The 13696-nt window shown below is 41.7% G+C and overlaps 1 protein-coding gene across 2 annotated transcripts in view; it reads right to left on the reverse strand.

The window, feature by feature from the left end:
- Window positions 1–10222: 10222 nt before the first annotated feature.
- Window positions 10223–13696, reverse strand: part of pax2b (paired box 2b) — a 28596-nt gene continuing 25122 nt past the window's right edge. Inside the window, exons 8-10 of one of the 2 annotated variants that reach the window (XM_053413850.1) lie at window positions 13504–13611; window positions 11305–11391; window positions 10223–10344 (exon numbers count right to left, since the gene is read on the reverse strand). In XM_053413850.1, coding sequence (XP_053269825.1) covers window positions 10223–10344; window positions 11305–11391; window positions 13504–13611 — 317 coding nt within the window. Of the gene's footprint in view, window positions 10364–11304; window positions 11392–13503; window positions 13612–13696 lie in introns of both variants that reach the window. The other variant, XM_053413851.1, reaches the window with a different exon arrangement.

Consider the following 13696-nt stretch of genomic DNA (forward strand, 5'->3'; position numbering starts at 1 on the left):
GTACCATTTACCACTGCTTGAGTCACTGACCGACGCTATTTAGTCAAACTAATGATGATGCACAGTCCACGCCATCCCACGATAATTAAAAAAGTGCTCTCTTTTTCTGTATTAGCTATTGTATTTTCTAAATAAACGGATGCACGCGATAACAAAAAACTTTAAGCTTCAGTTACTTTGTATCTTTACATCACACCCCTCACTGATAGCAAGGATATACATTTTTTAAAGATCCATTCTCTGTCTTGTGTTATTGATTACGCAAAGTAAGAACTGTTAATCTTGTTATTAACAGTCAGGAAAATCTCTCTTACCTGGATTTAAATTTTTAGACGATATAATAGTATAATTTGTTTATCTCATGTTCTCATTGATTCTACTTTAGGTTGTTCCTAGAAAGCAATAATTGCTTTATAATTTAACTCAGACCTATGACATATTTTGTGGTTACTATTCTCTGATTATGTATCTTATTTTCTTGTATAAGATGTTCTTGAACTAAAGCTGGTTAACCAAATACTGAACATCACCGGAAACGGAATCAAATCTCTTGAAATGCTTAAAACGACCTTGAGCTTTCCTGACATGTGACTTCTCTTCTGTGGAGCAAACAAAGTGTAGCGTTATAGAGCCAAAAATACAAGTTGGCATTAATCAACAAAGGAGAACATTAATTGGCATCCTGTCGACATTAATCTTTTCCTATCATTACTTCAATCTTTCACAAATTTGCCTCCTGCGACAAACTAAACCAAACTCTGACAATAGAGTTGATAGAGCATGTAAATTGTTTTCATAATGGTCATATATTTAGATTTGGTTTGGTTTTATTCTATTAAAGAACAACCTACTCCTTTTTCATATTTACGCCTAACCTGTTTTGTCACACACTTACAAGGACTTCTAAATATAGAAGACTGAATTATTTACATCCATGTCCCAGCAGGATATTTTTAACTGTACTGTTTATTCTTGCAGGTTTATTTACACTTTAAAACTAAATTCAGAATTCATCCATCTTGGGAGAAGAGAAAAAATGGTTTTGCTGTGATGCTCTCCCTCCTCTGGCCCGACTGACTCTGATGTCAGCGGTGTCTCTAAAATAAAATGCCCATGTGTCCCCGTAAACACACAGCATTTGTTCTGAGGCAGAGAGGCACTACAGAGAGGGGAGCGCGGCTCCTCCCCGGCAGCACTGAGCCTGACCGAGCCAGGGAATAAGTAAATGAATAAATAGGCTGATGTTGAATTTTCCCCCCACTTGCCTCCACTGACACAAATAGGATCTACAGTAATTTATAATGCTGTTAGAGAGGCGGCTCTCTCTCTAACCGAGGTGTCTGTCACCTCCAGAGCAGGAAGCCTCTCAGTACCGGAGTGGAGGACCTGCAGCACCCTGACATCCTGCTTTGCTATTCCACACACACACGGCCCAAAGGCTAAGTGACATCAAGCCTCATTATTGTCATCACATGCCACATTTGTAACTGGTTAGCGAGCAAATTGTGATAAAATAGGCTGATGCCCCCTCTGAGCATCTCTGGCTGCACTAGCTGGACTTTCCATAATGTGGTGAACCACATGTGTGAGCAAAAACAAGAGGATCTTTTGTGGCACAATACAAATTCTCTTACATGTTGTACTCTAGTTATGTAACAGAAAGGTTATTCGTGCTGATATCACTCTGGATCCTTTACTTTTTCTGTTGGACTTGTATTGCTGGAATTCTATGTAGATAACACAAGAGGCAGAGAAAACATCCATACTATGTTTTTGTTAATGAAAACGTTCTCTGTCTAAACAAGGGTTTTGACTCAGATTTAATCCCCGTCCATACAAACACGTCTGAAAAGACACATGTGACCGCTTACTTACACTGTATATGTGTGTGATGGTGTAAACTGGAAGCGTTTGGCTGTTAGTTGTGGAACTGTTGCTCATTGCTTGAGTACCAGCTCGTCTCCTATACGTGAGCAGTTATAGGAGCCTGACAAATCAGTGAAGGCTATGACGTGACTGAAAAGACCCAATCAGCAAGTGGTTGTTAAAGTGTTTGCATCGTTTCTGCCTCTCCAGACTAAAAAGCAGCCCCGGGAGTTTTCACACTAAAACGAGCATTTCCAAACTTCTCTGTTGTGGCGGCTCTAAAACTCCGGAGTGGTGTGTACGCCAGTGTGCACGTATCCGTTGCGGAGGTGATGCATTGTCAAACAATGGCGTAGCAGTGCATATCCAGCCTGAGCAGCCTATGATGTAAGCCCTGCGCTTCAATTCATATGCGCAGTTTCTCTAAATGCTCCGTGTTGTCTCCGGTGAGCTGCTGCACATATAGTTTCTCAGCGGTACAAGTCTCTCTCTCTCTTCTGTTATTTTTTTTTTGTCTTTTTAAATCCATGAGCAGACATAATGAGGAGGAAAATCTCTGGCTTGCATCAAGCTCAAATTGGCAAAATGAAAATCTGTCTTAAACAAAGGGAGAGACCCCCATGGCGTCTGGGTCTACAGTTTCTGTCACATATATTCCTTGGAGGTTTCATGTGACAAAACACAGAAAGTTGCTTTGTCCCTCCTCTTGTCACGTTACACCCCTTACCCATAGGTTTTTTTCTTCTTCCTGTTGTCTGGCTGTCTGCGCTGTCAGCCCATAGCCTGGCACCTGCTCTCATGTTCCTAATTAGTCTCATTTAATTAATTATATACTGCAGCTCTTCTTCTTCTTCTTCTTCTTATTCCTGCTTTCCTCTGGATTCCAGAGCCTTTGTTTCAAACTTGAAGAGAAGCAGCTCTCAGTTGATTGCGGGTCCTCACTTAAGGGTCGTAACTATGATACCAGTACGGATTAACAGACTTATTTAGCTCAACACTGTGGCAACACACGTGACAATGAGGGTATCGGATGAGAAGTAATTGAACGTCCCTTCATTAAGTTTCTGTGTGTGACCTGTTTCTCTGAAGTTCTTTGTGATGCCGGCATTGCAGGTGAATCTGTTGTTGTCGTGCTGCAGGTTGTTGTGTCATGGTGGTAAGGAATACCCTGGTGAATTAGCAGCTTCCCAGCTGCTAGCACCATCCTCCTGTTACACCAGGAGGTAAAAATGTGCTAAAGAGAAAAGGTTCCATCAAATATTTACCAGCTGATCAACACGGCACAAAAGAGAAAGATCAAACCTTTGACTGAACGGGTCAACGGCGGTCTCATCGAGTTTCCAGCAGAGCAAACTGACTCAAGGAGGACATGCTGTTGTCTAGAAAAGAAATCCTCATGTTCATCTAATTTGTTTCAGGTTAACACTCCAAAGTTAGAAAAAGATAGAGGAACTCAACAGTTATTAGGTCAGCCATTCATTGTTTATAAATTTGTCTTGTTTCATACAGTAGTGATTAAACAGAGTGACTTGCATTTGGTGCAACAGCTCATTGGACTCAGTTTGAAGTAAAGGAGTCAACAGTAAAGAGAAAGCATAGAGGAAAAGGAAAGATAAGAAAGCTTGGATTAAGATAAGATGCACGTTTTGATGATAATCAACAGAGGTTAAGATACAGAATACAATAATACAGATATTGTGCACGTTCCTGCGCCTTGGCCCTATTTTCCTTGCTGGATTTACAATAGCCTTAGTTACCAGCCTCTGTGTTGGTGTCACCTCCTGCTTCTGTCTGTTGGTTTGTTCTGTTTATTTGTCAGCAAGACTGAGCAAATAGAACAGAGCTGATTTGCATCAAACCTGGTGGAGGGATGAGGCCTGGGCCAGTGAACAATCCAATAAATTTGGGTGTGAGGTCCAGGGACCCTCACAAGGGGTCACGCATGACTGTAAGGGAGTCTGATCACTGGGATAGAAAGACACTTCTCTGCAATCTTCTCCTTTCATTGTGAAATACTGAACAGTTTTACTCCTTCAGGCGTGTCGTAACTTACACATGCAAGGATCAGGAAGATGTATTTCCTTTGTATTGGGGAGGTCAAAGGAAAGGAAACTAGAAGGAAACTTGTTATAGGAAGTAAAAAAGGGAAAGCTGGATCTATTCCAAAGCTGCTTCACTCCTCCACAAAGATTTCGATACATTTATATGTTCACTGAAGGGTGTTTACATTTGGGCTTTGTTTTGTATGGAGAGTTGAGAGCGACCTCTCTCACCGGAGCCCCCCCCACTGCCGCCAGAGATCATTTCCTCAAAGACAAACAAGTGTTTTCGAAGGGAGGGGGGGCGTCGCGCTTCAACATGACGATTGACTTTATTTAGCGCAATAAAAACATTTATTTGTTTGAACAATTACGTGCTCTGCTTTCACTCGGGCTTGTGTCATAAGGACCTGTTTATGGAGGGGGGTAATGACAAGAAGTCGAGTTGACAGGCCTGGAGTGAGACAGTTAAATGCCCCTTGCTGCTCTGGATAATTAATAAATAAAGTACCAGGGGAGTCCTGTCATGGCTTTCTCTATGACAGGGGCTGTCTCCAGTGCGCTAAAGCATTAAATGACCAATTCCTGTCAGGCTAACTTCCACTGCACTCCCCTGGCACCCTCTCCCTCATTCTCCCTCTCCCTCTCTCCCTCTCTCCCCCTCTCTCTCTCTCACACACACACACTGTCTCTCTTTCTTCCAAAGAGAGCTACTTTGCTCTCTTTGCTCTGAGTTTTTCAGCGACTGATGGCTCTAGTTCATTTCTGCTGAATTAATTGGTCCCTGAATGAATTCTGTTGACAGGGCAATTCATCATGTGTTTGGCCTGACAGTGACTGGGGTGTTGGGAGTGCGGTGGTGGGGGAGGCGAGGGGGCGAGGGGAGCTGCAGGAGACGCTGGGGTTACGGCGGGGTGGGGGAGAAAGGATGGGGGTTGATGATTGTGCCCTCTCTTCTACCCCGCTTCGTTTTATTCCCAGCTCTGCTAACAGGAATAGCCTGCATCAAATCCGGTGGAATATTTCCCCCCGGTTGCAAACAAACATGGCGGGCTGACAGATCCAGCTGATTAGGGAGCTCTTCTGTCGGCTTTGGAGGATACCCCCCTATTACTGGCCAGTCAGGTAGCAAGCCCCGTTAGCCCGGGACCGCTGGCGCCTGTTATTGTGGGACCTGACACGTTCGCTAAGTGAGGTGCATTTCATTAGGCTTTAATTGCATCATGTATCACACAATAGCCATTAGGGTAATTATTTACTGGTGAAGGGTAAATGGGTTTTGGTGGCGGGTTGAGCCGGCGAGCCAGCTCTCCTTGCCTTGGCAAAAGGTGTGGCGCTCACCTATGTGCTAACAGGTATAATAACGGCTCATTTGCTACGTTTGGAAATGTGTTGTCATCCAAACCCCTTCCCAAGCCCCCCCCACCCCCTTTTTTTTGGGGCTCCCCCTTTCCCCACACTTTCTTTCAAGCGAGCCGGGCACTTATTATGTCCAATCAATCAATGCTCACTCATTAGAAACCTCCCCTCAAGTATCCTCTGGATGGCCTCACGCAGCCAGAGTCAAAAATTACCTCATAATTGCTGCTCAGGCATCATAACAAGCGAGGCTGCCCCGCTGACACGGCCATACAAACAGGTCTAACACAGGAATTGATGGATACTGGAGAATCGTATTATATATTGCCAAATCCAATTAGATACAGCACATAAAGCAGCAGATCCATTCCCCTCTTTTCATAACGTCCAAGACTACTGCTCGGATATAAAGACGTGAAATGCATTTTCATATATTCTCCACGCGCCGCCCCTCCGCCCCCCCTCCACCCCCCGTCCTGGAGTGTCACCGCAAATGATAACATCCTGAGGATTTATTGTACATTTGACACACCAGTAACCAAATTATAATTCGGTCACCGCAGCATATTCATAGAAGCCCTGAACAAATCGCAGGGCGAGCTGTTCAGTCGGCGCGTATTAGTGCGAAGCGGCTCCGGAAAAGGTCAACAGTTGGATCCGACACTGTGGTGCGCGGCGTTATACAGGATGAGGTTCACTGGTACGATACCTGACACAGGTGTATTTCCTCAGCGCTGTCAAAACTATATTAGCACGCACACACCCTCCCACATGTGGAGCCTCCAACCTGCTCCTTCCTCAGGAGTGATTTCCACAACGAGGTCTATACATAAAGATAATTACTGCTTATCCATCGAGGAGCAATAACATTAATGTCACAGTTCGCTCCGGAGCTAACAGTAGAGCATAAAAGTTTTTTTTTTCTTTTTCTTCTTCTCTTGAATTAATTAAGAAGCATGGCCTGTTTCGTTTATGAAATGTACAGTAAATCAAGATTTCCACACTTGTGCATTAACTCGATTACTGAAGGAGTTTTTCAAGGGAATAAAAGTCTCATTATTCATCCCTCTCCTGAGTTAAACTTTTATTTTTAATGTTTTGTCATATGCAGTTTTATACGTTGTTCATCAGAGACGAGCGGTGTCAACGTGGGTTTTTTGATTAACCGAATGATGGTTGAGTGAAGACAGATGCTGATTAGAGCCAATCAGATCATCCCACCGCTCCTATACAGTAAATAATATATATATTTATATTCTGGAGGATGCTGTTGTCATCTGGCATGCTGCAGTCAATTTGAGCTTGATTGACAGATACATCCAGGTTCACAGTTTATTGGTTTCGGAAGGAGAGAGCCAGATATGCCAATTTAGACAGGAACGTGACAAAAAGAAAAGTTTCCATCTAAATTCTGCTTCTGGGAATTCTCAGCTGGGGAAAGGAGAAGAGTCAAGTTCTTTTTTTCTCGCTTTAACAAGGGCTACGAATGACAAACATATACGACAGTTAGGGGCTGACAGAACATCAGCTTTTGATGCTTCACAGGGGAGCTATGAAATAAACAATAGGCAGAGAAATTGAATTACAAAGCAAAAAAGGGGGTCTCTCTTTGTGGGTGTAGCTCGCACCAAAACCAGTGCAGTTCAGCATGTTTTAAGCTTATTTTCTCTGTTGGAAATGTTGAAATTTGGAGGAAAATATGTGATAAAAGACTGACATCTTAATTTAATATAATGTCAAAGCAGAACCAGAGGGATAAACTCACTTTTTTTCTGATTGGAGCAACAAATAGACGTCTGAATTATTGTGTTATACGTTTCTATTCTGTCTGACATCATTTCAAATGTACATCCCGCTTTATCATGTGCTCCCGCCGCCCAAATCCTCTGCAGATCGCAGCGCGCTAATCAGGACAGTGTCCACTTGTTGTAAATCAATAATGATATAACTAAGTCATTCAAGGCGGCGGTGGCGGAGGGATTACGGAGCGAAGAAAGAGTGAAAATAAGCTCTGAGAGGGATTTCATGCATAAGTCTCTCGCTGCAACTTAGTACAAATTGAATTCAGGCACACTGCTCGAAAAATTAATTCAGCTTTACAAAGCGGGGAGAGGTTAAACACTTTATGTGCTGCTCAGTGATCCAAATCAAGGAGAAAACATTCAGAGGCATTTTCACTGTAGCCGTCGTGCAACATGTGATCTTCACACCAGAAAAGTAAATACGTTTATCTCAGAACAGTCTGATCAGGTGCCTGAACTCACTGCGGCATTTTGTTTATTTAGGCTTGAAATAATAGTTATTTGTCATTTCAGACATCAAGTGTGTTCTTAACATGGCAACACTTAGTTTAACTCATTATTTTGCCTTGATGTCTTGTGTGTAAGTACCTCATATTCTTCATAGCACACAATGACATAAAATAACAAATATGAGAAATATTTAGCATCTGTAGCTGATGTATAGATAAGGTAGTTGTGATTTTATATAAATATGATTTAGAAAGTTTTTATTTATATTAAAATGTTTTCCTATTACAATGATTGATTTATTCACTGTCTCTACATAAATATAATCTATCTACAGTGTACAACAGAATTCTAGCTGTTTATACTCAGGTGCTTCATACAAGTTATAGATTTAAACAAATACTTTAAATGACAAGTAAATGATTGTGTACTTTAGATGTGGAAGAGGTATTTCCTTTATTTAAGTAGAAGTGGCGTCACCACACTAAGTATACTCCATTATAAGTAAGATGTTTTTCAAAAGTTTGTTTTTGAGGGGCAACAAAAAATAAGAGAGAACAGATTTAGCTCACACGTTGGAGTAAAAGGAGACTCAAGAATAGGGCACTTACATTTTTGATTTATTATTTTTTTTTTGTTGTGAAAATAGAATTGTGATTTTATAGTTCGCCAGTTTGGATCTATTTTTATCTCCTAAATATTGTGTGGGGCTACTTATTCGAAAAATAGTACATTTTATAGAAAAACACGTGTTTTATGTTAAATATTAATCTGGGAAGTTATTGTTTTGTATTTGTCTGATCAAAAAGTTTCACCTTTGAGAGGCTGAAACCATTATTTTTTTCTTTGCAATAGATACATTTAACGAATAAACAATAATCAGAATCGGCGTTAATGTACAGAAACACCATGCAGCCCTTTTTTTTTGCGTAAAAGATTTCAGACACTTTTATTATTGTACAAGTGAGACCAGTGTAATGAAAGTGATGATACCCATGAAACATGAAAGACATTTTTTCTTACTGTATTTACAGAGAAGTGTCTTCACATCACACACAAAAAACCTTCTACAAAAAGGAACCATTTGCAAATAACATAATTAAATAAACTCCACCTACCTTTAGGTTTACAGCTGAATATGCATATGATGACCATCTCTGCACTGCATAGAATGTATACATAGACTTTCCTCATGAACAAAGTGGGTTTTTCCTAACAACAATAATAATAATAATAATAACAATAATAATAATAATACTGCTCTCATGATGCATATTGGCGGCCTGTAAATAAACATTAACAAGAACTAAGTCTTTGGCAAATGCGAATACATTCACTTGACAGATGAAGAAAACCGTCGCTCCAGCTTGAGTTAACGAAAAAGGACTCGGCCTGAAACATGTGACGGAGCTGAAGTCAGGGGGGGACATGTTTAAGGCATTTAGCTGAAAATCGTCGTGAGAATCATCCAATCAGAGTGAATCCGGAGGCTTCTGGCACCAAACTAGACAAACGATGACACTGGTGTGACTCGGGATGGCTGTTATATCCTATTTATCTGTGGTTGAATGCCAAAGACTTAATCAATTTAAACAAAAATGTAAGATGTGAGAACATAGTATAGTGCACGTCAAGGCAGTGACATAATGGGTTTGGAAGTACAGTGGGGAGGGGGGGGGGGGAGAACTGTGAAACTGTAAGTGCCTTTTCAGTATGAGACTCGTTAGACATACAGTCATGAAATAAAGCAAATATGCATCATCATTTTTCTGCATAATAACGCTCCAGTGTTGCAAACCCTCCGAAAATAGTGCAAAAAATGAACAGAAAACACAGAAAGGTTTTTGCCTGACCACCTCTCGTATCCTGACAAATAAGAAATAGTCAAACCCTAGCCGAGCAGTCTGCAGTTTTACGAATTATAAAAAAAAGGAAATAAAAAACTTATTTTAAGAATATATTTACTAGTTTCTTGAAATCTTGCAAATAGCGGGGGGGCCATGGTGATATATTGTCACGGCTTCCCCCTACTTTCAGACGGATGTTTCTTTATTTAGTTCATTTTCATTTTTTTTTTACATCTTGATTGTGTATCACAGAGAATATGTCCTAATCTTCTCATGGCATCAAAAGTGATCGATTTTCGTCATGCGGGATGTTCGCTCGGTGACTCTTCAGATGGATGAAAAACCGACGTTGGCCTGTCCCAGTCTGCGTGTGCTGCTGCTAATCTCCTCTGATCTCACTGCGCTGCCATTTGAATCGAGTGGGAGATGAATGGGAAACCAAAGGGAGAAAGGCTGCTGCTACATTATACGCTCTGGACGGCGTCCCCGCTGAGAGCCGCCAAGAAAAGGAATGTACAGTATTGATCCGTGATGGGGTGAAACTGTGACAGTTCTACAGTGGAGGAGGGGATATTTTAGTTTACAGTCTTTTTTCTCTTTTTTTTGTGTCATTTTTTTTTACACCACTCCAAGTAGCCACAATGTTCCTCTTCCACACTGTCTTTAAGTGTCTCCGATGACGCCTTATAGGGTTTTTTTGGCTTTTAAATGTCCAAAAAAGCTCCAAGTAGAGAGGAGAGGAGTCATCCGGAATCCCCCCCCCCCCCCCCCCCCCCCAAAAAAAAAAAACGTTGAGTGTCTCTTTGTGTGAGCCAGGAACATTTTAATGCGCAGTTGCTCAGTGTCCAGTGGACCATGCCGCTCACACGGGGGCAACATGGAGGCTGAGGCCATGGTCCTGCAGGTTGATTTGGTTTCCATGGTAACTAGTGACGGTCATAGGCAGTGGCAGCAGTGGGAGGGGCGGAGCCTCTCGATGCGGCACTATAATAATAAGGGGAACCTGAAAGTTAACAGAAGAACACACTGTTTGAAACAACACACACACATGTTCAACTGCCTTTTAACAAGGAAATCATTCCTGTTAGTAGTAGAATTCAATTGTGATTTAAAAAATGTATGGATAATTTACATGGAACAATCGCTGCAGTGAAGCTTTTTACGATGGGGATGGTGGCTAATCAAGACTCAACATTTTTTTTATAATTTATGGATCCAATATAATAGGTTAAAAATGTTGCCTTGATAACAAGTTTACCAGTTACAGACATACAAAAAAACTGATTTCTTATTTTTAACCAATGGCTTAAAATAATATTAAGCTAACATCATCATGAGTTGACATAAAACAGTCTACAATTAACTTTTTTATGTTTCTTCCTGATAAGCTTTAAGACGGGAATCCTTTAAAATGGGCTACATTCATGATAATGTATGTATCATGTGCTATATCAATATTAATATTCCAAACAATAGAGGAACATGTTCATGTTAATCATGTCTTTAATGTAATGACTAACCCATATTTGGTTCGGCTGTGGTTGCTGCAGTGCAAACCCACATAGACTAAAGAAAAGCACAGAGCTGCTAATGTTTGCCCCCTCGGGTACCTTAGCATCCAGGGCACTATACAATAGGTTTGAAAATCATGAACTGTAATGCCACAACATTATGTAGTTAGCTAATTGGGTGTAGAATTACTGCTAAGTGTCAAGAGGCCAACCCATTTCTTGCACTTTTGCTCATGTGTATATAATTAAAAGGTAAAGCATTGCTCATTGCACAGCGTCTTACATGGTGCTGTGTAGAGAGAAATCAAAAGCTTGATAGAGACCCTAAGCCTAGTTCAGGTGGCTGGGACAAGAATTGGACAATACGTGTTGAGGGGAGGGGCTTAGCAAACGGTCAATTGATTGTTCTCGTCCAGTTCTTCGCTCTACTCACTTAGTAACGCTGGGTTGCTGAATCGCCAGGCCTCGTTGTAGGTTGTGTACTGTGGATGACTGTAGGGGTTCCCCGAAAACTCGCTCCCTGCAAAACAAAACAACAAATCAATTAGCATTTCAATGCGTCAAGCCATTACCCCGTCACATGCCGCCATTTCTCGTCATTCAAAACAGGATGCAATTTGAGGGGGGAAAGTGATAGTCATCGGTGTGCGACCAGTCAAGCAAGTAATTTATTTCTTTTTCATTTCACTTAAGTTATGCAACACTGAACAATACAGGATGTGACACTGAAGGCGGCTTTCCCTGTCCCATTTATGGATATCTACCCATTCTTCTTCCTCCAGTATATTCCAAACTGGCCTAATAAATACAGAGTGGTAATAAACAGTTTCATGCATACATTTTTGATATGCGGCAATAAATCCCGCGGTCTTTCTTGGTAGGAATTTTAACATCTCCAATGTGAACCGCCTCAAGTCTGAGCTTCGGGGGTTCCTTGCAACAGCATTTCATTGCAGGGGAAGTAACTTGGAGCATGTCAGTGAGCACTGCTGTTGGTTCAACACGTTTCTTTCTGTTTTTACGAGACAATAAAGGCGAGATTTTTTACGAAGCTGGTGAGAAATGGCTTTGCTTTAACAGTGTTTTGCGCCTGTCACTAAATCTTAGAGGTTGTGTATAGGATGAATGGCTTGTAACACAAAACCACAAGCCATGGGATTAAGGCCCTGATCTTTTGCTTTGCGCCACATAAGAACAAATGGAAGGTAAAAGTGTGTTTGACTTGACGCTTTTCCACCCGCATGAGTTCACAGGTTTATTGGTCAAAATCCCAAATCTGAAAACTACATCCAAACTGCGCTGCCATCAGGATGCTGCCATGTCTTCTGTTTTGACTGGTAGCTGCTACAGTGACTCAGCTCAAGAAGTAGGTCAAACAGGTAAAGCTTCTGTATTTGAAGTATAGTTTTCAGAATGCATTTTAGACTGAAAGGCTTCTCTAAACTTTCCATTTAAATAATTAAAATGAAAATGGCTATTTTGGCTTGTATTTGCATCACAATACACACAGCTGTGGTCACCATGGGGTTCAGTGGTTTATGATTTTTAAATAAAGCTCAAATTATTATTTTGTCATTCGAAGGGTAACTTCACAATTACACACGAACAGTGGGCAGCTCAAACTCAATTCAGTTAATCTCATTTACTAACTGTCAGGTCAAATAAGAACAAGTAAGTAAAGTAAAGTAGAAATAGGATAAAATGGATTATTTTGATAAATGGATCCTTTGAAAGCAATCCTTTTTAAAAATCTCTTACAAATACACTTGTTTCTGTCCTTGACCTAGTTTTCCGGTTTCCATAAAAAACATTTGAAGTATTTGTTTTTATTGTTTTGAGATCACCTGCAAAACTTCCAAACAAAAAACAATGTGACCGTAAAAATCTGACCTTCCTGGCCGAGGAGATAACGACATGTGTCATGGCAGCGCTTGACACAGGAGAGAAGGGGAACAAACCAAGCCTGCGATTGGGTTGGGTAATTGGTAAACGATATGCTAACACGGCACACACTCCACTGGTTTCCCCCATCCATGTGGTTTAATCGCATCAAAACAAAACGTTGGCTGTGTTGTGGTGAAGCCCGGCACCAAAACCGCATCCCTGCCATGTAGCCTGGCAGTGAAACACAAAGCCTGACCTCCTCGGAGAGACGGCGATTTGAATATTTACCGGGCTCCCATGCCTCTGCCTTTTGACCCTTAACTGTTTGCTGTGAACCTGAACTGCAGGTTAAGTAGAGCAGGGGGAAGGGATATGCTCCAGAGCGCAGAGGCTGGGGATGGCTGCTGATGCTCTATATCGATGGCCGGTGAGAACTGCCACGTGGGGGGAGATAATGACCCAATAAGGCCGAGAGGAAAGTGGGAAGGAAAGGGAGAGCGAGCGTCCTCTCCCCTGTCTCTGATCACTTATTCAACCTGTCTGATCCAATCATACGCACACGGCTAATATAAGGATGTGTTCGCCTTCAACTCTGCAGGTCAATATTCATCGCCTGTGCTGTGTAATTCGGCGCCTAAGTGTCCTCACTGTGCTTCTTGGTTTCTACACCTGTTCGTTTTGAGGGCGGCGCCGCCTGTTAAATGGATGCTAATGACGATGCAAAGCACTGAGGTCGACTTTCACTCACCAGGAACCATTCCGGCGAGCGTGGAGGTCGGGTAGCTGCCCTGGCCTGTGGGGGGGACGTGAGGGGGATACCCAGGGAGGGTTGTGTTGGCCATATCCCGACCTGTGAACACAAAACAAAGCAAACAAAAAACACATCGTCATGCGACTGAATACTAGTTTAGAACTTGGAAAGCCTTCGCATTTTATTTCGT

Source organism: Pleuronectes platessa, chromosome 21, assembly GCF_947347685.1.
Source record: "Pleuronectes platessa chromosome 21, fPlePla1.1, whole genome shotgun sequence".
Classification (NCBI taxonomy): Eukaryota; Metazoa; Chordata; class Actinopteri; order Pleuronectiformes; family Pleuronectidae; genus Pleuronectes; species Pleuronectes platessa.